General features: G+C 39.2%; 1 protein-coding gene across 1 annotated transcript; it reads right to left on the bottom strand.

The window, feature by feature from the left end:
- Positions 1 to 158: 158 nt before the first annotated feature.
- Positions 159 to 26,297, bottom strand: NUCB2 (nucleobindin 2). The gene is made up of 13 exons (XM_056493760.1): positions 26,124 to 26,297; positions 15,915 to 16,058; positions 15,192 to 15,299; positions 14,377 to 14,503; positions 11,865 to 11,968; positions 10,092 to 10,277; positions 9,405 to 9,495; positions 7,813 to 7,871; positions 6,816 to 6,908; positions 5,705 to 5,794; positions 5,001 to 5,171; positions 4,619 to 4,700; positions 159 to 2,901 (listed from the first exon to the last, which is right to left on the bottom strand). Exons 2-13 carry the CDS (start codon positions 16,056 to 16,058, stop codon positions 2,789 to 2,791), a joined length of 1,368 nt encoding a protein of 455 aa, XP_056349735.1. The 5' UTR covers positions 26,124 to 26,297; the 3' UTR covers positions 159 to 2,788.
- Between the last annotated feature and the right edge of the window lie 269 nt (positions 26,298 to 26,566).

The raw sequence follows: 26,566 nt of genomic DNA, 5'->3' as shown, positions 1-26,566 counted from the left end.
TTCAAGACCAGGCTGGATGGGGTTCTGAGCAATCTCTTCTTGGGAAAAGTGTCTGGAACAAGATGAGCTTCAAAGTCCCTTCCAACCCAGGCCACTCTGATTTATGACTACAAACCCAGCTCTTGCCCACCCACTGAAAATAAAACACTAAACCTCTGTCACTGTGCTGAGTTTCAGTTTAATCCAGTTAAAAACTAATCTATACAAAGTACAGAGTGGGGCTTCTTTTTTTTTCTTTTTACATATATTGCACCAGAGATATGAATTTGTACAACATTAACCAAATTTTACCCCTTCATCCTCCTACCAAAATTCCAGCCAAGTACAAAACTGAATCTCTGCACCTTTGTGGTGGGTGGAACTGGTGTCTGTATAAAGTCAGATACAATTTTGTTGTAATCACCTCCTAAATGAAATGCAGAATACAGGCATAAGCACTTGTGCCTATGACATTCCAGTTCCTTATTTCTGTGGTTGTTACAGTAATTCTTTACAAAACTCTGGATGTTTCCAAATACATGGGATAAGGGTGACAATTGCCAACAGCAGTGTCAGGACTTTAGCATCAAATGTAAGAGACTGCACTGAAACTGAAGCTTGAGCTTTACATTACAAAGCCATCATGACATTTAATGGCATCTTGGAAGGCAGAAGTAGCCTGAAGGAATGACTTATATGGTAGCAATACCTTCACACCAAAGGTTTCAGTCCTTGAATCTCTACAAACATCTGTGGCTGTATCATTTGTCCTCTGTAAATTTTCATGTGAGATGGGGAAAACACAGTAAGATTTCCCCTTGCCTTTACCATGACATTTGAATAATTCCCTCTTTGTTTCCCTCCTCACCCTGTTACCCATTATGAGGCCACAACCCCAAAGCCAGGGCTGTGCCCAGAGAAAGTTCATGTAGCTGAAACTATGTCTGGGCCTCTCTGCAACCAGATGAGGCTGTTGAAAGATATTTTAGTCTCCAGACAAAGACAACATCCAACTGTTGTTAGATTGCATAGAAATGACAAACAGTGGAAACATTGGTTTTGCAAACTGAAAATGTCATCTACTTGCATAAAGAACAGAAAGAAAAGGTAAGTCAAATTGAGTGGTATAAATGAAGGAAATGCAACATGACAACTTAACAGGCTAAAATAGGTAAGAAAACCTAATCTGCTCTGGCACTGAGTTCTGCTGCATTGTGTGGAGAACATGAATATGCCCAGGTCTGATGAAAGAAGCCTTGAGCATGGAAGGAATGTGCCTGGCTTCCATCAATTCAAGTTCTTCAGAGCGAGAAATTTCTCAAATGTCAATACAAAATGTTAGCAATTCCCCTCTGGGTTTTTTGAGCTTGCCTAAAATATTCAAGTCTTCTTCTAAAGGAACATCTTTCTCTGACAGAGGTGTGCTTCTGTTTCCTTGCTTGAGCCCCAAAATATCTCTTTTAGTGCCACTGTCAGCAGTTAGCCACAGAACAGGAAGGAAATGTAAAGGATGCTAGCAGAGGTGTGTGCATCCATTCAAAGCCAGCATTATACAATCAGAACAATCCGTGTTTAAAAAACAAAACAAATGACAAAACAACCACAAAAACCCAAGCAAACAAGGAAATCCACACAGGGTATACACTTTAGCATAGCTTCAGTTTGAAATGAATGAGAAGCAGGGGCACTGGCACAACAACTTTTCAGCATTATAATAAAATTGACATGAAAATCAACTCACTCCTGTAAAATCTTGGCTTGCAATACTAGGGACCTATCCTGGTTCAATACCAAAATAATACAATCAAGTAGCACCCTTGGCTTAGGACACTTCATAACTTTCACCAACTGCTGAAAGACTCTTGAGAGTCAACAGTGAGACCTTAACAAATCCCAGATTCATGTCTGAGAAGAGCTCTCTGAAGCACATGGTGCACTTTGAAAAATCTGGTTTTATTGTAGGAGGTAGGATAATCTGCACAGAAAAAGACAGTGAGTCTTGTTCTGTTTTGCACAATATTTCCATCAACATAAAAAACTTACTTAATAACATGCAAAATTTTGAGATCAGCTGGCATCTGGTGAAAGAAATGGGGACAAAAGTATTGTCCCAAGGGCCAGTTGAGCTTTCAACTGCTACACAGAATTAATCTCAACAAGGAGGACGGTTCAGATCAATACACAACAAGTACAGTATTCCTTTTGAAGGCTTTCAGTGAAATTCTTAGGTTTCTGTAAACATGAAAAATATTCACTGCTCCACATAATTCTTTGCTGTGTTTAAATTTTAGAAAGTGCAAATTTTCTGTGATTAAGAAATTTCATTTTTATTTGGTCTCAAAGAAGAAAGGGTTTGGTAGTGCTGGAAATAGGCCTTTATCTACAGTCTTTGTTTCAGCATTTCTTGAAAGAGTTTTTACATCAAACTAGACCTAATTTAACATCCAGGCCTGTTCCCTGTTTCTTCTCCAAGAAGATTCTGATTCACACCTAAACATCTCCTCCCTCTTTGTGAGGGGAGAGTTCAACAGCTCAGTGCCCTGGCCATAAAAACCTCTAGTATTAATGGTTTCTTCAATTTCCTCCTCTATTATAGCCTCTACATGATCCCCTTGTGTTTTTTACTGATGCACTGGAAACAAAATTAATTTAATTTATAAATCAGATCTGACCGATACTTCATCTCTAACATTCCCAATGATTTTACAGTCTGAGGGAGAAAGTTCATGTTTCACTCTGATTTCCTGTCCCCTCCCACCCCCTGCCCACCCCAAATAATAAAGATGCTATAAAGTTGAGGCACAAGTGGTTAAGGGTGAACTTGATCAGTTCTGACAGCTGCTTCTTGGACATGTCCTGGTGGTAAAGGCTGATCACCTCCTGCTGGCTGCTGTGGTGCATCTCCAGCTTTGTGCTCACCAGCTGTAAAACAGGAACACAACCATTTGTAACTTCTCAGTAAGCTGGCCTCAAATGTGAAAATTCTCTAAAAGAAAGATTCCAGCATAGGGACACTCAAACAAAACCTTCTATTTTCTGGTTTATAAGTGGCATCAGGAGTTTTGTGTGCCTAACAATGAAATTGGACTGAGACCCAACAGGCTGCAGTATTAGTCAGTGTAGTCTCTTAGATTACAAGTTGTTTCTGCTTTCTGTGAAATATTCTCATATAACACATTGTTCCTTCTGAAATAAACCCTGTTTTTATAAGACCTTTAATCCTAATATGGGAAGCTTGAAAAAGAAATAATTAACAACTTGCTCCTGTGTGTTACTCCCCACTGCATCAGTAAAATGTTCTCCCTTTGCCTACATTTGAGTAATACTAATTTTCATAGCTTGATGAAGATTTCAGAACATGCAGCTCCACTTCTGGATTTTTTTTTTCCCCTTAAATTACTCTTAGTAGTTCCAGTGGCCTACAGATTTAAAGTAGTGTCTACTGGGACACCCCTGATTCAGCAAATGAGTAGTGACCGGTTCTGGCTAATATAATGAATTCTCATGACACCTATTTAAATGACTTTACAGAATGATTTTACATAAAATCATACATTTGTTAAGAACAGTATCTGCTACAATATTGCCAAGATCTATCAAAGTTGTACCATCTGCAATTTCATCCTGGTTTTACTGAAGGTGAGGGGAATTTAGGCTCTTGGAATGAAGGATCATAAAATGAAGTTACTCACAGGCAGTTTCAAAGCAAATGAAAGACAGAATTAAATTGGTTTTGAAACCTCATCACTTCCCTTCACAGAACTGAGTGGGCAGGATTTCAGGGTACTCAACAAGGCAAGCTGTAATCACTGAGCACAGCTCTTGAGGTTTGAAATCCCACTGTTGGCCCTGCAGGAGCAATTAAGAGCTCCTGGTACTCAAAAGGCTGCCTGGATAGATCTGAATATTTGAGATCAATGTCAAGAAGTTCTTGAGCTTCACTGATCATGTCAGCACACCAACATGGAAGCCAATAAAGCCATGAAAGCATAGTTTCAACCTTCCTAGAGCAAGAAAAGGCCCATTTAGGATGCATGGGGCAGCAGAACTCCTTTAAAAGGCAAAGGAAACCTGGGCAATCTGCTGTGGATAAGTGCTAATATATACCTGACTGCTTTGCTGCCACCAGTGATGAAATGCAGTGATTTTAGTATGCCACTGCCTTCTCCTGAGGGTGTTGAAGCAATTGGTCACTCCTACTGCCCAAGGCTAACTTCTTGTGTCATGCTGCATCCAGTTGCTGGCAAATTGGCCACTGAGGATTTTAAATGCTTTGATTTGTTCTGCAGCCTGAGACTGCAATGCAGACATAGATCATGGGACCTTGTCTTTTGTGTGTCCTTGTTCTTCCCTGGATGCTCTAGATCTCAGGATATTAGACTAACACAACACAGTCTTCCTTCTCTGCCCATTGGATGCCTTGTGTTAGGACTCTGGTTTCTTACTATGGACTTAGAAACAGTGAGATTTCAGGAGTACTTAGAAGAGTTACATACTTCCTCTGACAGGTTAGTGAACCTCTCTCCAGAGGTCGTTAAAGCTGCATTACTTTATAGTTTTAACAGAAATATGGAGGTAATGACTTTTCCATTACAGATCTTATTTTAAAGTTTGTGCATCTATAAAGAAAGGCACATACGGGGTTGGATTTTCAGTTCTCCACCTGGTCCTGCAGGGGCATTTCCTTGCTGTAGTTTCTTTTGTTCCATCTGTTTTACAACCTGGTGAAAAATAAAATACAAAAGTTGACAAACTTGAATTTGTCAGCTTTCTCTGATGTGACATAAATGAATACACCCAAACCAAATTTTGCAGTTATGTAAGGTCTTTCTTAGTGGGTATAGTGCTGAGTTGCTTTAATTTGGAACACCAGACTTTTGCTGTGGTACAACTAATTTAGAATTCAGCTGAGACTCATGAGAAATTGAGGCAAACCTGCAGAGCTGAGAATTGTGAAGAATTACATATATAAGGACAGAAAAAAAGATGAAAACTAATATATGCTGTCCTCACACATGTACCTGCTGAAACTCTTGTTTCTGAGCCTGAAGCTGATCGTGCTGCCTCTGTAGCTCTTCCTTCTGTTTCTGAAGTTCTTCTGCCTTCTTTCTAAGTTCATCTTCCTGCTGGGAAATGTGATTTTCAAATTCCTTCAGCTCATCCTCAGTGAAGAGCTGCTGTTGATCTAGTGTCTGCAAGGAAATAAATACAAGTATGAATACTTACCCAGGAAAGTATGGTTATTTTTTATTTTTTTCTGACTGAAATTCTTGCACAGTCCACTAAAAAAACCCTCAAAGCAAAATAGTGAGACATGACACCATGTGCACTCAATGAAAACAGCAAAATAGTAATTTCTCAGCTATTTTCTCAACAAAGCTCTACTACGGATTTAGATGTAGGAGAAAAATATCCTCTTTCTTCCAGCAGAGCTCTTATCTTCCCTTTGAAGCATTCATAAACAAAGTGTCCATTTCCATTTGAAAAGCACGTGTGAAAAGCTCTTCCCAGTCCCCGGGGTGGCGCCAGTCCTTTTCCCTCTGTGCACTTCACATCTGCATTACATTTAGGCTGCAGCTGAATGCTAGTTCAGCTCAGGGGCTTAACAACACACATACCAAAGCAGAGCTGAAAAAAACCAAAGGTCACAGACATGCTGCCTGGTTTCCTGCTCCAAGTGCGGGTAATGGTGCTGTATGTTGTACTTGGAACACATTTGCATTACCTCCCAGCTATCTGGCTCCAAAAATTCCTTTTTCTCTGTAGCTCGCAGGAACTCTTCCAAAGTCACTAGCCGGTCCTTGTTGATGTCAACCTATTTGAAGCAAAAAATTAAACTCAATCTGAAGGACATGTTTTGGAGGAGCTAATCTTTTAATTTCATCAATCAAATATAATCATTTTCAATATTTCAAAAGTCCTATTTTCAAGGGAGTGCCCACATCACTTTCTGAAAAATTCTCTCACAAGCTTATGTAGCTTAACAAAAATAGAACTACAAAGTAAATCCTGACATTTTACTTCAAAAAATCACTGGCTTTATTGGAAACACTTGTGCTCACAGTCCAAACACTAATAATGGAATGTATGATTTCTTTTGAGAAAAAAATGTTTTGTAGCTTTCTGGTAACTACTCTGACTCACAGTTACAAAATTATCTCCGCTGTTGGAGGGGGAGGTTTTGAAAAACAAAAATCCCACCCAACTGAATTGTGCTGGAATCCTTTAAGTGGAAGGGAGGAAATGCTTCCCTTTATGACTAATAGATGACCACACTTGCTCTGTTCCTCAAATTTAAGGAATACAGCTGAATACAGAAATATTATGGGTGGAAAACACAATGGTTCAAAATACCCCCTTTCTATTCCTGTGTCTCCTGAGCTGAAAAGCCATCAGATCCAGTGAAAGTTTTCACTGTCACAGGTGATAGCTTGAGCTCTGAGCCCCCTTTTAAAGGGACAAAGCTGAGCTATATGACAGAAGACATTGCTCTACTTCCTCTTCTCACATCTAAATATTACCCATTTGCCAAGTGCCAAAGCACACTTAGAGTCTTCCTTGTTTGACACACAACTCACAAGGAATTTCTGTTGAATCTCAGTATCTGCAAACAACTGAGGCTATAGAACAATTCCTTCTGTGGAACTCCTTAAATTAAAAACTAGTCAGCAGGCATTACATCAGAATACAGGGACAGGGTTTGAGAATGGTAACTGGCATGAATCCCAGCACAAGCAGCACTCAGTGTGACAGGCCTTCCCTTACTGCTGCACTTGGACAACATTTCATGTTATGGGAACTGTATTTTCTGAACACAGACAGGAATCAGCCCCCACCTCATTCATTACATGTTCTCTCATTCTCAGCCTTTCTTCTTCCATTTCAACCATGTCATCCTCTTCATTCTTGGGATCATAAACTTTTTCTAACTGAAATTTAAAATTAGTACATGTTAGTTTGAAGAAAAGGCTGTTCATTCAAATAGCAGAGCATATCTGGAAAAGTGGTGTGAGATCTGTGTGTGCAATTTTCCTCTTTCTTTAAGCAACAAGTAAGCCTTTCTTTCCTAAGAATGAAGTTTTCAGTTAATTCATGTGGTCTGTTACAATTCAGTGCTGTGGATGTTACAGTCAAGCTGCCCTCAGTGTGCACAGTCTGATCCTACATTTGATTCAAGGCAGGCAGAGGTTCCACGTGGTTTCTGGAACAGGAGAGAGTGGCTTTTTCACCAGGGCATGCAGCTGACCCCATAAGCATTCAGGGTATCACAAGACAAATTCAGTGCCAAATTTAATGGTTCACTTCTCTTCTTGCACAATGTCTTCCTGGAGAGTTCAATCCTATGTGCTTCTACTTGGCTTTCTCAGGCATTGAGCTTCACTTGCCCAACCCCAGGTAATTTTAAGGCTCCAGGCTATTAGTTTTTACACTACAAAACTATTAAACAGTGAGACATCTGTCAAAAAACACTGCACTGTATCTTCACTGTAGTGAAGGAGATGATGGCAAATTACTGTACCAGAGTTAAATTTTTAGACAACAAACCAAGGCTTAAAGAAACTAAGACCCTGTCTACTTTATCTACTTTAGTTGTACATGTGCTGCAAACTAGCTGGACATAAAATATATGAAATTTCTGTACCCACTTCCACTGTGCTGTCCCTGAGCCAAGTCATACAAGTGTGACCCTTTTTCTCATCAGGCTTGTGGATGAACACTGAAGGAGTACAGGTGCCTAGCTTCAGAACTTTATCAGGCTGCACCTAGGGAGAGCAGCTCTCTCCACTGCAATTTACACAGGTAATACATATCCTGCAGAAATATTTTTTTTACCTCTTTAGTAAACAGAGCTTCCAATTCTTGCTCATCCAGGAAACCATCATTATTGACATCTACAAAAAGAAGTTTTAAAAAAACAAGTTGAGTACATATAGAAAGTCACACATGTAAAAGATGTCCAAGACTTAAGTAAGGATCAGTGTACACATTTAACAAGAAGCTAGTTACACAGGTTGTTTCTTCTGTTTAGGTTTTTATCAGGTATTGGCTGGAGTCTATTGTCACTTTTGGTTGGCTGGACCAGTCTGGAGCAATCTCTCTACTTCTTAGATTAGCAAACTGAAATAGGTCACCACAGGATTGCGCAGACTGCAACTGCCAAAAAATATTGCTGAGAACAAGTTGTCCCCATTTAACCACTAAATTTGTAATTAGGCTCAGGAGCAACAAGATTTTGCAGAGAAACTTGAACTGACAATATGAGTTCCAAAAAAATTAAAGAATTACATTAAAATTCATATAAACTTGAAGCACTAAAAATGCAGAGAGGAAAATACTTGATAATCAATGATCCATCTTTTTTCCTACATTGTGCTCTGAATACTGTTACACTACCTCTGAAATGGAAAGAAAATATCCACTTCAAATTATTACCCAGTATTTTTGTGTAATTACTTCAGAGTTTTCTATATACTAAGCTCCAAGGCAATAGGTGATTTCACCTATTTCTGTTTTGGTAGGTTTTGCACAAACAAGCTATCTTTCAAAATCTCTTTCTAGAAAGAAGAGATAAGATATGGTAACTATAACTAGATGATCATTAAGGCTCCTTAGGACCTGAACTATTCTATGATTCTGTAATACATGTTTATTATAGATGTTATAAACTGAGATTAAAGTTTAGATTCAAATTAGAACATTTTTCTTTACCTAAGTCATCATCTTTAAGTCAAATTTTGTGTACTGTTCAACCCTTTGCAGCCTACTGCCAGGCAGGATCTGCTTAGGAGCACTTTATAATGAAGCATTTAACAATATCAGGCCATAAGGTTACATGGTGACATCACCACATGTAAAGCAAGATGTTCATTGAGATGCATCCTCATCTCTGCTACTGCTTATTGTCTCTAGCTGCCCATTCCTCAGAAATCTAGAGGCAGGATTAGAGGGTTTTTATTTTATCAAGGGAATATTGCAACTTCTGGAGTGGCTTGGCCCCTCCATGGCCACTTCAAAGATTAGGGGCGTCTGCTACTTATCTGCAGAGATGATGAGAAAGAGGTTTTGCCCCTACACAAATCTCTGAGGATTTATTCCCAGTACACACTGTACAAGCAAAGTTATGGACAGCCCTCTAAGTACCCATAGCTCCCTAAGGAATCACTACTGGGTTTTACCTGTTTGATTTTAGGAGTAGTTAAACAAAACTCCTGATGTTTTTTGATTTTCAACTCCATTTAAAAAAACACTGCAGAAAATTTACAACTAGTAACAAATATTTTCTCCTCTGTACTATTCAGATTCATCCAAGATTCATCAAGTTGCTTGGGGGTTAAGACTTCATCCTAACATATGACAAACTTGTCCTCAGCAGAATGCAACAAAGTCACTTCACTTGTTCATTAGATTAAAACTAAACCTCTTACCGTGCAATTTGAAAAATGTTTTGGGATCAAATTCATTAGGATCTAGTCCATCTGCTTCTTCCCACACCTCTTTCAGTTGATCTTTGCTTCCCTATAGATTGGTTACAAAGAAAAACTATTCAAAAGACAATTTAGTGTAATTTCCCTGCATTACCTTTGCATTATGGTTTCTCTGAAAGGACTGCTTTATTGCTTTATTTGGAAATGGAATCAGTGACATTTTCTTTCATTCCCTTTTGGTCAAGTCTAATACTTTCATTAGACAGAAAGGCCCAGGGAAAGAGGAAGTGCAAAGGAATTGCATATTCTGTGGAAAGGAGCATCTGTAATAATCAGTCATGGCCACACAGCCCCATTCAGAAACAACAGCTGAAGGGAGCTGAATTATTTTGTCTTTCCTATAGCAAGTGGTGCTGTGATGCAGTTCCTTGCAGGCATCCCTGCAGTTCTTAATACTGTTCTGGCTTCTTCCTTACAAATTTCAGTGTCTTTATAAGAATTCTGGCAGCAAATAACAGATCTGTACAGAAAGAATGGGAGTTTGTAATGCTCTCAGCAGTGTGCCCACTCTCTGCTCCCATGAGTAAGAGGAGGCAAATGATGAGAACAAACAAAATACACCCTTGTGTGTATTAGCTGGAAAGGAAAGCTCACACTCGGTGACATAAGAACAGGCTGTGGCCTTACAGGATGGTGAACTTTAGGGTGATCTCCATGTTTTTTCTTCATCTCCTCAAATTTGGATTCTTCTTTCTTCCTCTTTTCTTCATCCAGTGTTTTTAAATACTCTCTCCTCTCGTGTTCTTTCATCATCTCATATTTCTTAAACTCCTCATGGCGAGTCTTATCATAGTTTTCCAGGTCACTTGTAGCCTAAAAATACAGACACATGCAGACAGATGATTATATAATATAATCTGACATTAAAAACACTGTATTGTTCAGATCCATGGGCAAGGCTGGCCATTTTGCCATTCAGGGCAGACTGGCTGGGGGTTGCTTTCACAGGACAGTGATGCAGAAAGAACTCTCCTCCCTTGGTCATTTTCACAGAAGTTAATTTGTAATGGTTCATCTGTTGGACAATTTTGCAATTACATGGTACTGTAAGAAGGCTTCAAGGTGTCCTTTCTCATCAGTGAGTAATAAATGAACTCAAGTTAATCAAATCCTATACTAACAGTACCATTAACTCCTTGATCATTTCAGAGTAAGAACATTTGTAGCTCATCCTAGAGTTTAATCACAAAAGTGCCTTCATTAGTAATGGGACTTAGTTTGCAGCAGCTTAATACAGATTAAATAAAAAATCCTCAAGCTATTAAATGGAGAAAAAGGGTATAAGAGGAGAATTTCTGACAAGCTCTCATATAGAGTTTAAAGCTGTGTCATTTTGTACAGGCCAAAGTATTAAAGGATGTTTTGGGAGTGCTTTTCAAAGTAACATATTTGCACCAGATACTGTCTCTCCATTATTTACATTTTACTTTTCAGATTCTCTGTATGTTTTAAAAAACACTTCCAAAGCTAAGACTCCCTTAAGTATCCATTACACCCTGTCAGTAAGTTGGTTGAGAAATGAGAAGATAAAACAATAAAATATATAACAAAAAACAACTGCCCTGTTAAGGATATGCTTCTCCAAGCCAACCAAATTTTTCCCAGAAGTGATGTTCATAAATGTTTAGAAAAATTATAATATCTCTATTAAAAATAATTATACAGAAAATGGAGATAAAAATCTAAAATGGAGATAATCCAAGGGCAAAAAAAATTACACAGAAATTATCTTCCCATTTATTTTGAAAGTATAAAAACTGTCAAATTCTCATGTCAGACATGCAGTGCTCTCCAAAGCATAACTGAGACATTTTTCCCCTTGGGAAGTGTATTTTTCTCTAGCAGTTGAAAAAAGCCATGCCCTGCTTAGCTTAACTGCACCCCCCAAATGAACAGGCACTGAATAAACCCCACACACCTGTGACTGATACAGAATCTGCTGAACAGCACTGAGTGCCATACCTAGTATAAGCAACTTCTAATATTGCTATCTCAAATTCTTTTCTGCTGTGGTTTTGCAGCTTGATATAGATACATATAATAGATCCCAAAATTCATATGGCTAGGTTAGAGATGATTACTTACATCATTCTGTGAGATTCCTGTATCATTTAGAAACAGAAATCAGAAAAAAAATCCTGTACTGGCATATGAATGTTAAGTCCTGTTAAAGTGACATCCCAAAATTTATGGACTCTTTTGCATCATGCACACTGGCAACAGTTTTCAAGCGTGCAATGAGAAAACTGAAATTGAAAAATATGAAAAATTTTCTCTGAAAATGAAAACTGCATGTCATTTATAAAATGTGTTATATAGAAAAGGACTACCCTTTACCTGAGGTAAAAAGTATAATAATGAAAACCCCAACCCCAACAGTAGTTCATAGCTGGCACTCACTGCTTTGATCAGCATATCCAAGTCTTTAGGTTCAAAGGTGTCAGGATTCTGATGGTTCAGGTGCTCAAACTGCTTAAGGAGAGCCTGATGGTCTATACCAGTGTCTGAAAAAACAAGGTATAGAAGTAAAACATTAAAATAAATTCAAAATCCAGCAAAATCAAGAAGTCTTTCATATGGGAGCTTATGCCTTGTAAGTACCTGAGGTTCCCTGAGGACCAAATAACTTTTTCATTGTTGGAGTAAACTATAGTAACATTTCCAAAGTTGCTTTTCCTGAAGGAGGTTGAAAAACCTGGTGGCAATTTGCACTACATGCCTTCTGATAGGTCAGTGCTACATTTTACATTGTGCACATAAAATGACTGTAAATTAATTTACATGCACAAATTACACCTTCTGTTTCAGCAAGAGGAAGTATGATCATAAAATTTGAGTTTTACAAACTAAAAAAAAAAATTATTCTCTTTTATATAAAAAAGATAGTCGACATTATGCTCTATCACAGCTAACAACTTGCATATTTTTCCTGCACTGGGAGAAGTCCAGCTCTTCTACTGCCCTGAATATTTTGCAAATGACATACATCTGGCCAAAGATTTATGTACAATATAGTGTAAAACTGTATGAAATGAAATAACCAGATATTTAAACTTCATTTGTAGAAAAAAGAGAAGTGCAGGACAGTGGAGAGTCAGGTCTTGTGTCTGAAAGCTGGAAACATTTTCTCTTCCTTGTGACAGGAGTAATACTTACCAATATCAACATACTATGCACTAACAACTAAAAACATTTCTACCACAGATTTTCTAGTTATTACCATGGTCTCTGAACACTAATGCTAAATAATAACATTCTCTTATGCTTTGATATGTTAAGTACAACAGTTGTGACAAGCTTTTATTAGATGGCTTAGCAAAGAATATTTTATTTGTTTTTAAAAAAAATTGGAAAACACATTTTGAACATACTGTTCTTTCACAAACTATCTGCTTTACAATCAATGCTGTGTTTGTATTAACACAAAACAGCAAACACTGGCCAGGGCAGATTTCAACCATCATTCCTCCCTGGAGAGATGGTAGTTTCTGTTTAAATATATGTGTCTTTGTCTTTGAAACACTTCTAGAAGTGTAATAATAGACTTAAGAAAAAACAAAAAACAATGCAAAAAAACAGCCCCCAAACCCATTTTTCTCCATTTCTTATATTTAGGGGAAGAGATTCATTCTATTGGACACTTTTTACTTGCCACATTACTGAGACCCAACTCCTAACATTCTTCTGGCTTGTACTGATCAGTCAAGTAAGATCTTGGTGAAAATGTCTAAAAACACATCTGGATGAGGATTGAATATATGCTGAACATAATCCCAGATCTAGTTGTCTGGGTTTTTTTAAACCTGATCCAGCTGACAGGAAAGAAAAGAGGAGGGGTTTCTGTGCTTTTTTTTACTTTTGTAGACCAGACAGAAGACTAAGATACTAAGTGGTGTTACAGAGAAAAAATTACAAGAGCAAATAAAAGGAAGTCAAAACACTCTGCCTGCTGCTGTTTTAATGTTCTTTGTGCATATTCCAAGATATTGTCTAGGTGTGTAGATGCAGCTGAATTTTATAGGTAATCTAGCCATACTCATATGTGATGCCATGTACTTGTGGGCAAAGCTGACTATAAACTTTGCAAAATGTTTTTATATCTTAGTACTCATCTGAATATTCTGAACTGCAATAATCTGTTCCCAAATGTAAGATCTCTGAGGTGTTGGGGGGAATTATTTTCCCAAAGCACACTCTGTTAATGTTACTATTGATTTATGAAAGCAGAGAGGGTAATCAGTCCATTAAACTTCAAAATACCTAAAACAACTATGTACACACCCAGGTATCTTTAGCCTAGCTCTGAATATCACTGGACTGCTTGTCTGCAACAGGAATAATACCCCCATAAATATTTATTTGCATGTGCACACTTCTTCAGTCTATTTGCCATATTAAAATCAGGCTTAGCCTTGCAAGACATATCCTTACTCTAGGAGTATTTTATTTGATACATTTTGTATTCAATGCCTTGGAATTCCCCTCAAAAGCTTGAAAACATCTTTATAATAATAAAATACTGACAAAAATTCATTTTCTACCCCCTAAGGATACGAAATACTGTGTTATGCTTTCTTCTTAAACACAGTCCTACTATGTCACTGGTTCTCTGTGAGTAATCTATGAACTGATGCATTACAACAATAAGAGGTTGTAAATAAGAGGTAGAAGTACCTGAAAAATCCACTGACAGAAACAAGTTCAGTTATTTATTAAACAGAGATGACTTTTCTCTTCTCCCCAGTTTCCTATAAACACAGGTCTTTAATAGCTCCAGGCCAGTTCAGAAGGGACACTCACTCTCAGTTTAGTCATTACTGGTGAAAACAAACAACTCACAACTGCTGGACTTTGACATTTCTCTAACACAATTCCATCTGTTAACTCACATAAATAAATTATATACTCTTACCTTGAACAGAATCCATTTTAGCTTTAATTAACATTCTTAATCTTGCTACCTCTTGTCTTTTTAGTTCATCCAGCCGTGTTCTCACATGGTGGCTTACTAAATCAAGCTCTCTGCTTAGCTTTCCACTCTGTCAAAAAACAAAAAAGTCATGCATGAACACTGAAAGAAAGAAGCCTTTAGGATTCCCATTAGACATAAGCTGCAAGACAGCAGACTAATGGCAGTCTCTGGCAATACTGTAGCCCACACTATAAGAATCTTAACATTTTTCAAAGAGCAGACTCAACATTTTTATGCCTATGGTTATGGAAACAGAAAGAAATCTTAAAAGCTTTCAGAAAAGAGAATTTGTAAGTATCTTGACCCTCTGAAGAGCAAGACCATAACCTTGAAAGAGCAATGCCTAATTTGTGACAAATTTCTCGATAAAATATTCTCAACTGAGTTCAAAAGAACTGTGAGAAGCACACAGAGTGCCTCATCTGCTCAAGGAGAGCTGTTAGGCTTAAGAGAAGGTACAAGGCAGCAGCAGCTACAGATGTGTATTGCAAGAACCTGGAAATGGAATCTCCAAGGGTGGCACTAGACACAGCACAGAAGGAAAAGATGCCACAAGCTGCCAACAGCAACATGAGGGATTAAAGGAAACACAAAAGGCAGGATGTCCTCCTTAAGTTCCTTAAGTCTGTCACTTCCTAAATTTCTAGCTCCTGAAGGGGCAATACACAACAGCCAACACACATGGCCTGTGATTATGGATTTAATTTACCTCAGTGTAACTTTTTTTTTTTTTTTTTTTTTTTTTTGGAACCTACCTTTATTTCTTCAATGTCAGCAGTCTGAAGTTTCTCCCTGAAATGCTTATCAGTTTCCAAGACATCTATTACTTGCCTGAGATATTCATCATAATAAAGTCCTGTATCCTTTAAAAAAAAAAAAAAAAAAAAAAAAAAAAAAAGAAATTGAAGAAAGACTATACTGACAGTTAATTAGTTTTGTTTAAATACAGTTATTAAACTGACACTCTAATCTTAGCAACACAGGCACTATGCTGTCTTACATATCTTTGTGTTTTCAGATTTGCATCATTGCTTGATACCAATTTATGATCCATTTGCTTCAGCAACTGACAAGGAAGAGGAGAAAAGTGATTAGGAATCCTTGTAATACACAAGCAGCTGTCGCCTGTCATGTTAATATAGTGTGAGGCTTTTTTAAACAGTGCAATTCATTTGTTACTGTTCTATTTGAAACACTGAACTAGAATCAGTGAGTGGATTTCCTAATGCACCACTTGAAGTAAATCTCTGTAGAACAGTATGTTCTTCCTGTTGTAAGCTGGGAATTCCTTCCATGTGCCACCTAACCTTTAGAAATTCATTGTAAAAAAAAGAGCAAATTTCAACAGAGCCTCCCTGTAGTAGAAGGCACACACACTGACAACACTGGGAAATATTAGTTTCCTTCTAAAACAGTTTGCTATATCCAGATTAACAATTAGGATAAACATTTATTCAGATCAGTTTCTTTATACTTACTGGATTTTCTACCTTCTCTCCTTCTACGTGGCCTTCTGCTTTGACTTTTGTCTTATCTATGTCTATAGGTACAGCTTCCAAGGCCATTAGGAGACATGTCATCAACAAAAGACACTGCTGGGGCAGGACAGATAACCACTTCATCTGAAATGAGACCAGGTCACAAAAATTAACATCCATCATGTTGGCAAACTGTACTGAGGAAATTTTTTTACATTCCTACATAGATACCTGTAATAACTCACTTTCCTCACAGTGTCCTGCTCTCAAAGAATACAAAAACTCAAAGAAGTAAATCTAGCCCTAATTTTTAAAGGCTACTTTTAGGCAAACAGATTTCCTTAGACTGGCTTCCACTTGTGTGCCAAATCTAAGCTGTAAATGGTGAGAGGTATGTAACGTGCTGAGGTATTATCAGTAACAGATGGGAACATCTATTTAGGATGTTCCAAGTCTCACATAGATAATACTGACATTCCTACTTGGATCATGCCTTTGCTGAATTTATTGGCAAACTTCTAAAGATCATTAGGGACACTGAATCAGATCCTAGCATAGTAATGCCAGCAGATTTTATGTTTCAACACTGAAATCCTTTGCTAATTTGGAGTCAAGATCCCCTCCAAAATTTCTTTACAGGAAGAATATTTACAATCCATGTTCTATCCATATTTCAGGTGGAGAGAGATTCCTGAAAAATGGTATTACACTACCTGAAATTGTTGCTGAGGCCAGGACTTTATTAAGCTGGTTTTCCCTACCCTTTCTTTAGTGTCTTAGGTGGAGCTAACTCACATAGTTTGATGAGCACTGAGCACTTTGAGTTCTTGACCTTTGTCTTCTTCCCCTCTATCAAACTTGGTTGAAAATAATTCATTCAGAAGCTGGTAAGATGGAATAATTAAATAGAGTGAGTATAGGGAATCCAGCTAAAAACCATAATGATGGTAATCCAGCAACTAAGAGCAAAGTCAGGTCCCTGAGACAATCTGGCCAGTTCAGACTGTGACACTCCACTGTCCATGGATATTCTATAAGAAGTTTCAGCAAACTCCAGTATTACATTGGTAATATAAATCACCTCCTAGAAGGTGAAAGTTGCCAGTCAAAGACTGTCTAAAAGTAGCTTAGATATGTCAAAGAAAAAGACATAATATTGAAGAAATGTGCAGTCAAATAAACCAAAAGTATACCTGCTACAAGAGGAATTTCTGTACAAGTGCTCTAGCAAGTCATGCAAGGAATTCTGTCAGAAGTACTTACATCCACCACCACCAAATCTCCTTTTAGGGGGAAGGGTGAGAGGGACAAAATAATTATGATGTCAGTGCCAGTTTTCCTGACTACATGATCTGGTACTTGACAGAGATGCATTGCTTTTGCTTGGGTTAAGATGCCCTTTACTATGGCAAAAAATGTTAGTGGTACATACTTAATATTAAGCATTGTTGACACCCTTTATTCCCCCTTATTCAATTCCTAGGAAAAGCATTCTTACATCAAAAAAAAAACAATGATGCATTCGAGGTGTGTAGAGATATTATTGCTTTTGTCGGGGAGGAGGAAATATGTCAAAGGCTCAAGAATTACAAGAACTTTCTAAAACTGTTTTTTCTTAACCACATCTTCAGTGAAAGGAGCCTAAATGAGTTATGCTCTGCAAATACTTGTTACTTGCATTTTTAAAAATAACTAATATCTGATCACTACCAGAAGGGATAGCAGGAGCTATTGTTGCTGCCACATTGAGCATTTGAAATTGGATGTCAGCACTACTGTCAGATTCACAAGTCTGACTAGCCTTGCAAAGGTTATTCCCTTAAAACAAGCAAAAACATACAAAGAAACCAGACCCAGACTGATTTGCTGGAACTGGTAAGTTAATTTCTATATATCTACACAAACTGTTGTCTTGGAGGGACTCACAAAGCTGATGAGTGAAAGGGTTAAAAATGCTTTTAAAAATGCCTAAGTCCAGTATGTTGGGTGTTTTCAATTACAGAATATTGTTGTATAAATGCTGTGCCTAGGTTTGTAATTTCAACAGGATTTAATCACAGGAGATTATGATAATAACTAACAAATACTAGGTCTTCAAGTCTCCTAATCTTGATGTAGATGCCAAGACTCAGAGCAGTTCTCAGTACTACAGGTAAAACAAAAACTCATCTTGCTGAAGTTCTTGCAGAGTATGAACGGGGCTGTCTACTAATTTCTAAGTGAAAGGACATAAGCATGCCTGAAGCCTGGAAAAAGCATGTGGAACAAAATTAACAAACCCCAAAATACTTATCAAATATATAATAATTATGGATATACACTCTCAGCATTTTGCAAAACATTTTTAAACATTAACATTATGTATGTTTGAAGTATTCATTTTTAAACAGTGTAGCCAAAATACTAAAGACTAAATACTAATAATACTAAAAACCTGGAATCTGATAGATGGATATTTTTCCTACCTAAATATTTTCATCTATACAAAATTAGAGTATTATTATACACTGCTCTAGTTATGCAAGGTGTGTAAACAGTGCTTTAGAAAATCATTATGTGGCTATGAAATGAACACGCTCAAGCCCAACAGGTGATGGCAGAGAAGCACAGAAAGCCAAGTCAAGTGCTTCCCCCAGGTCTGGCATTGACTCATTCTTTGCCTACAGCAAGTGCTAAAGTAAACACTTTCAACATTGACACCTGGTCTTTGATCCATTTTAAAGATATCTCTTAAAGCTCCTGACCTACAACTTCTACTAAAATCAATAATTGTGGAGATAAGGACTGTCAGTTTAGGTTGAAGAGGAGTACACTTAGATTTTTCAGACATTTCCCTTGCTCCTGAGGAACACTGACACATAAAATGTCCATGCTGAGCTAAAAGAACTGAGATGTAAGTAACCATGTTGGTCTGCCAAACCCCATATGAGGCAGCACTAATCACCTGCAGATTTGGGATGGGCACCTGGAGCTGTATCATCCTTAACTACCTCTGCAGTAGTGGTGAGAGCTGATCTATCAAAAGGCCTAATCAAACTGGGTGCCAATGGCCCCTGCTGACATTCTGTGGAACTGGTGCTCGTGGGCAATGGGGTTTGTTAAACCCTTGTAATTACATGCTGTCATACATAATGGGAAGGATTGGATGGTATCACAGTATGTTCTTCATATCTATTTGATGTAATTGGCTGCTCAGAAGACTTCATCAGGTACCTTTGCTCCAGGTTGTGCAGTGGGTGTTTTTATTGTAGCTTTTTTGATAAAACAAGCTAAAGAATTTCACACATATCGGGAAGAATTCAAAGCAGAGGAGTCCAAAACGGGTAAGTAAAGAATATCCCTATCATCTCAGCTGACTTTGCAGACAACTATGCCTAACACAGCATTTCCCACAGTATTTTGAGGAACCCAACTATGATGTAACAAGTAAATTAGAAATGCATTTATTAGAACAAAGAACAATTGCCTAGTAAAGACAGAGTTACTGTATTTAGGTATCTACTAGTCCAAGACTCCACTCATCAAAATTTCCTTAAGAAAAGCAGGTGACTAAGACATGAGTCAACTTTTAGAGTGTGCCAGTCACACCTGAGTCACTGAGCACCCTCTACTCTGACTAGAAGAGAGAAACCAGGCCCATTGCAAAATCTAACATTAATCACCTGCCTAAAAACCTCAGCACAATTCTCAAATTCAGCAACTGTAGGGAAGAGTGAGAAAAGGCCAGATGAGAAGAAAAGTGGGGAATCCCCTTTTTGTTCCACCAAGCGGATTCATTCGACTCTCAGCTCATGACCAGCTGCTTTTAAGAATTCTGGACTTTTGAAAACCCACTCCTGGACACCCATCCCTTCCCAGGCATTTAGAGTGCATCCATGTGTCTGACCCAGGAATGTGGCTTTCTTCTGTACTAGAGCCCCCAAGGGAGCAGTCACTAAGGGTGCTGCAGAAGAGGAGCAGTGTCAGTTTGCTCACTGCCATCAGCAGCACATAATGCACAGCATACACCCTCCTGCCCTGCCATGTGGATTATTATTATTATTACTATTGTTACTATTCTTCCTTTTTCTATAAGCTTTAATAGAAATACAAACTGTTATGGATCTGCCCAGCTGACTACTTTCTTACAGACAGATGGAGAGAGCTAATGTAACAATTGTCATCTGAAAACTAAGTGATTTTAGTCAAAGACAGGGAGCCCACCTAGATGTAAAGGTAGCACAACTGTAATCTGCTGGTATCAGAAATCAATCTTAGCTTTATAAGAGGGATAAACAAACATTCCCACTTGCAGTACATAAAGAGAACTAATCATAAAAGTAGTGCTCTAGAACTGACAAATACTGTAGTTTATAAACAAAGCCAATATCCTAAGCTTTCAGGGAAAAGGAAAATAACATCAAAGTAAGAGGTAAAAGAATGAGACAGTCAGCAGAAAACAGCCACCAATGTACTTGCATGAACAGAAAAATACAACTGGAAAAGAAAAGCTGCAGGCTGTCTGCCTGCAATCTTGATTATTTGTTAATCGCAAATTCCCATCAACGTCAGTGAAACAGGATTGAACATTTGAATTACAAAGTGCTACAGACTTTGAGAAGTAGCTACAAAATGCAACTTCTAAAGTTTGTTCTAGCAACAGTAACACAAGCTGCTAAACACCTATTTTATACAGCTGCCAGGTGTCATAATACAAATCCAAAAATTACTTTTCATTAGCGTAGCACTCATTACCCAGAAAACAGCATCATGCAGGTACTGACAACTCCATCACCTTCTCAGCAAAGCACAATTATTTTTAAAGAATAACACCCCATGTCAAAGTTCCTAAAACTGAGATAGGCAAAACCATACAGTGATACCAGGATGCAGTGTCTGCACATGTAGAAGCTCAGTGGATGGTTATGATGCAAGACAGCACAACACTGTAAATGTCACATCACATATTTGCACTTGCCAAGCCTATGTGTACCCTGATGGGCAATGAAAACATAAATCTGGACTCACATAATACACAATAAACCTACCTATTCAGAGATTTCACATATGCCTGCTCTATGTGATATGGAAGTAATTAAATCTGTACGAGACACAGTGCAGGATGTGCAGGGTAACAGTAAAATTCTCTACAGTCATGACTGTAATGTGACTTCCTATTTTTATGCTGTATGCTGGAGAAATGAACAATCTTCACATGCAGTTCTGAATTTAAAAAAAAAAAAAAAAAAAAAAAAAAAAAACCAGGAAACAGATAAAATATATCTGCTGATTTTTATTTTTCTAAGAATATTCCACCCTCAGTACTAGAATGAGATATAAAGTGTTCCCTCATCAGTCTGCTCCAGTCACCTAGCATCTTCAATCTGTTTTTACCTCTCTGAAACAGCAATATACCTGTCCATATGTCACAGTTTAAACAGGAAATATTTAATTCCATGGGCTTTTTCCACGTCCTTAGAATTTATTTGCAAATCTATAAATTGATCCACTTACAGAACCCTAAAAAACTACATTAAATGTTTGAAATTAGGCAGAACAGATTATTCTTCTGTTATATTCTGTTTGGAAACACTACTGTTAGTTCCCCCCAGTTTTTTCAGGAGCACTTGCTGCACAGACACCCTAAGGTATAATAATACCTTAAGCAAGGTTTGAAAGTCCATGAATCAACATCAACAGTTAATGCATCTTCTTCACACTGTTTGTCCAATGAGTTAATCTGGCATAAGCACAGCTGACATGTGGCAGCAATTTTGAGAAGCAAGTGGAAAAACCTGTTTGCACTCACTCTGTTAAGGTACAAACCTCTGGTTGTGGTGAGGGTGTCTCTTCACTTGGTCACCAGTCCCCTACACTGGGTTTGCTCCTTGAAGACAGAGCAGGAAATGATATGCAAAGGGAAATGGCTACAAGCTGCAATAGTTTTCCCCCTACAAGTTAACGTTCAAAGCACAGAAACACCTCCACCCTTCCCTTCCCAAATGAAAACTGATTCTTTTAGAAGTTAATGTGCAAGCTATTAAGTATTATAAGCCAGCTATTGTTGCTATATATTTATATATATATATATAGTTTCACTGTCCATCATGTATTTTTCTTTTCTGTCAATGCTGTTCACTAACCCCATGATTCAGATGTTGCTTTATTTTTCCTGGCCAATATCCAACAGGTTTCACATTGGTCATGCTGTTCTAATCTTCTGTTAGAGCACATCCCACTCAGTTCTCTGCATCAGGAGACCCTCCTTATTTTTTCAAGAAGCATTTTAATCTTTTTTCCCCATTCCGTTTACTTGACTTAAACTCTTTTCAGCTGTATTTGTTACATTTTCACTGCACTCAAGCTGCTTAATTCTCTTTACAACTACAAGCTGGCTGATGGAACAGCTGCTTTTTTCAGCTTCCCAGAAAACACAGCATGCCTCGACTGTGCCTAGCACAACATTTACTGAAAGAACCTCCTTTTAAAAAATGCACTTCAGCTGTTTTATTAAATGAGTCATCCAATAGTAACACAAACTAGGATTGCTCGAGTGGGAAAGAGCAGTTTTATGTTCAAACCACATACAGTAAAGGATAATATCACAAAACAACACAAATATGTCCAGAAAGAAAGATGGCATAGAAGTAAATTGTATGGCTGATGCTACACATGCTTAGCTCTGTCCTAAGTTAAGTCTGAAAGCTTTTTTTCTTCTTAGTGCAATGTTAATGGTTCAACATCTAAAAACCTGTGTCCACACACAAAAATACATATACACATTTATAATATTACCTGCCTCCAAGGAATTTCCCTGTCCTTGCTTCAAAACAATAAATATCTCTGTCTACAAAGCTACCTTACTAACTGAAGAATGTTGAAACATTAGCCATGTTTTTCAAAGTAACTTGCATGGTTTTATTAATTCTTTCCCACAAGACTGCCTCAGAAAAAGATTTATGAAGCCAATAGTCAAGCAAAAACTTGTATTGAATTCAATGTATACGCCATAAAAATCTTATCAATTTCAAAAGGAATTTTAAAAACATACTGCTACAGCTGTAGCTTCCTGCACTCTAATTTCAGTTCCCACACAGAACATAATATAACAGCACACTTGGAGTCTCATAAATTCATTTTTCATAAATACAAACAGCAATTTTGACAGTGCTGACGCAAAAAGCAACCTCCAATGTGCTACCACACGCAAACAATGAATTAGCTCAAACTCTAACTCAAATAAAAAATACTTCAATTATTCTAACAACATGCACTTTGCTGCAGTCAACCAGTGATGATGATAAAATAAACCTTGACAGCCCCAGGATTACCTTTTTCTCCAAAAAAAATCACAAAATAGTTATCCAGAATATATTTAGATCTAAGCACATGGAGCCAGATTTAAAAATATTTAGGCACTTAATGACAGCTGCCTGAGGAGATTTATGTTGACAATTTGCTAATTCCCATTGATTTCTACTTGCTTAGAAACAAAAACATGCATCAACATCCCATTCTAGCTTTAGGAAGACTACCAGGAGAAATGCAAAGTATCTATACTTCTCTTGAATTACCTATGATAAAGAGTAATATTTATAACTGAATATGATTAAAACGGTTCTAATGAAATGCAATTTCTTTCAACTGTCAAATCACACATATGGAAGAGAAAAAAACTATTGAAAGTGACTTTTGACTGATTTCATTTGGCATTAGCACCTGGTCATGACTTCATATAAAAGCACACCCTTATCCAAAAGGCTCTTGTCTGCTCTGTATCTGACAGAACTTCAGAGAAATCTTTTCTGCTTACTGAGCAATGAATACTGAGAGCACAATACCTCACCAGATCAAATACTTCCACACAGGAGTTCAAATCATAGGAAGCCCTGATAGCAGCTTCAGACTTAAGAGTAAATGATTTTATCTTCCTTATGTAAAGTGCATTTGTTTAGTCAGCACAGCTCTAACACTACTGCGTCAATATTTCCACACCTCTGACATTTAAGTCAATATATTTTACATTTTTTATTACCTCAGAGAACTACTGCTCTCCACTTTCATGACTGCAATTTCAGTTAGGTATGTATAATGGGGGGAAGGGCAGTTTTTGACAGAAAGTCTTTTATTTGGCTTATATGAAGAGAAAGTTTATGCCAGCAGCACTACCAGTCCTGCACAGCCAAGGTATGAAAACTTTGCCATAGTATTATTAAAAAATAATTCTTCTTGTTGCTGTTACTTGTTGGTTTTATTTGCCCAGTGGGGTTTTCTGAATATAATTTCAGACACCAAATAATAGTATCTCAGGCAGTTTTATAACAAATTTACATCAGATGCCTTTGCATCCAATTGCTAATGCAAGTTTTAAGCAGACCCAAAAGCAATATTAATTTATAATTTTATTTTCCCCTTTTCTTTGTTTATGTTAAGTGTCTTGGTTAGAATTGAATGAGATTCACATTGCTCTACATAAACACAATTTGTTTAAACCTATGGGGTTTTTAAATATAATTATCTTTCTTATTTTGAAACAAAATACTGCTACCATCCTAGAGATTACTGAAGCAAGTAAAAGGGAAAGTAGATGATGACAGTTAGGAGGTACTGTATGTAGCCAGATAAGTAATCTGTGGCCCATGGTGGACATAGCATTGTGACTGTACAAGATCATTATGTAGTAAATGACAGTAAGAAACATAACAGGATCTCAAGTGCTCACAGAAATGTGGACTTCACCCATAAACTTTCTGTGACTTTTAAGTAGAAGACCATAAAGGTTACAACAAAACCTGTTTTCAAAGTTTTTGAGTAGCTCCTATGGAGTCTTTACAGTAGGAATCTTCCCTGTGCTGCTCTGTATGGTTGAGAGGGACAGTCACTTCAGAATTCAGAGTAGAGGTGCACCAATATTGAGTCAGCTACAGGACTTTTCTTGACACTGAGAGAAAACAAAATGACCAAAAAAAACCCCAAAAAGCAAACCTCCACACTGAACTTGCTACCATGGGTGCACAGGCACTTGACTGTTGATACTGTGATGGTCTCATGTTGAAACTACTGGATGTTATCTTTCCACAGCAAATACGTGTAAGTCAAACAACGAAGGCTTTTTTCTCCTTAGGCTTACTAAACAGTGTTGCCAAATACAAACTCTTTTGAAAGCCTTAGCCACGTTCATTTCAACAAAAAAAAGTTACCTCTCTACAGCTGTATGCCAACCTTCTCCACTTTTGGAATTATCTCTGAGTGCAGCAGCCAGCCTGGCACTGGAGTCCTTTCCAGAGCTCCTCCAGGGGTACTGGAGGAGCAGCACAGTGAGATGGGATCAGCTCTGGGGACCCCAGCACAGGAAGGACAGCGATCTGCTGGAGTCAGCCCAGAGGAGGCCACCAAGGTATCAGAGGAAAGGCTGAGAGAGTTGGGATTGTTCAGCTTGGAAAAGAGAAAGCTTCAGGGTGACCTAATTGCAGCTTTTCACTACCTGAAGGCAGCTTCCAGGAAAGATGAAGAGAGACTATTTAAAAGAGCATGTAGTGACAGGACAAGGGGGGATGGCTCCAAACTGAAAGAGAGTTTATTTTAGATACTAGGAAAAAATTATTTACTGTGAGAAAAGGTTGCACAGGTTGCCGGGGGTAGGTGGTGGATGCCCCATCCCTGGCAGTGCTCAAGGCCAGGCTGGATGGGGCTCTGAGCAGCCTGGTCTAGCAGAAGGTGTCCCTGCCCAAGGCACGGGGCTGGAACGAGATGATCTTTAAAGTCCCTTCTAACGCAAAAATTTGACTCTACGGCAGTAACGCTGAAGAGCTGTGCCCTTTCTAGCGAAACCCATCGAGTCTCTGCCCAAGTTTTCCCTGCGACCGTGCAATTACGAGCCACTCCGGATTTCTGCAGCTGCCGCCGCTGCCAGCTCTGCCTTCATTTCTGCTGGCGCTCCCCAGCTCCCCGTCAGCTCCCGCCCGGCCGGAGGGACGAACGGAGGGGACACGGACACACGGACACACACACACACCCCCACACCTGGAGCCGCCTTCCCGCCGGGCGCTCCGGGAAAACTTCGGCGGCGCCCCGCTCCCGCCCCGAGCCCCGCGATCCCACCGCCACCCCCAGCCCGGCCGGCGGCAGCGCGCCGAGACCCCGCGTCCCGCCGCGACCCTGACAGCGGCAGCCCCGCCGCCAGGCCTCCGCCCCGCGCCGCCGCCGGGGCACCGGGACGGGCGGCGCTACCTTTGGGTCCCGCTGCGGCAGGGGAGGAGCCGCTGCTTCTCAGGGGCGAGGTGCGGGCGCGGAGCGAGGCCGCGGCGGCGCTGCGGGTCCGGCTGGGCTCGGCGCGGCTCGGTGCGACAGCCCCGCGGCGGCCCCGCGCCCGTTGCCATGGGCACAGCGCCCGCCCCCCGGCTCGCTCCCATTGGCCCGCGCCGACCCGCGGCGGCCATCGCGGAGCGCTCCGATTGGGCGGCTCGGGCTCCGCCCCGCCGTGACGCGCGCGCCGCCGAGCGGGGAACGTGGCGGGCTCGCGGGGCGGGGCCCGCGCGCGCCGCTGGCGTCACCGGCGGGGCGGGGGCGGGGCCAGGCGTGAGGGAGGGGGCGCGGCCGGCGGGGCTGCGCCGGGCTCGGGCTCGGTGCCCGGTGTCCCGGTGTCCCGGTGTCCCGGTGCCTCCGTACCCTGG

The sequence above is a fragment of the Oenanthe melanoleuca genome, chromosome 5, assembly GCF_029582105.1.
Source record: "Oenanthe melanoleuca isolate GR-GAL-2019-014 chromosome 5, OMel1.0, whole genome shotgun sequence".
In the NCBI taxonomy this organism is placed as follows: domain Eukaryota; kingdom Metazoa; phylum Chordata; class Aves; order Passeriformes; family Muscicapidae; genus Oenanthe; species Oenanthe melanoleuca.
The sequence above is the reverse complement of the archived record's forward strand: the minus strand, read 5'-3'. Positions and strand labels throughout refer to the sequence as shown.

Excerpts from the sequence above, each read along its gene's own strand:
- NUCB2 (XM_056493760.1), bottom strand. The coding sequence starts at position 16,058 with ATGAAGTGGTTATCTGTCCTGCCCCAGCAGTGTCTTTTGTTGATGACA. Across the intron at positions 9,496-10,091 it reads ACCCTAAAGTTCACCATCCT|GGAAGCAAAGATCAACTGAA; the intron begins GTAAGGCCACAG and ends ACCAATCTATAG. Across the intron at positions 4,701-5,000 it reads AGAAACAAGAGTTTCAGCAG|GTTGTAAAACAGATGGAACA; the intron begins GTACATGTGTGA and ends ATTTTTCACCAG.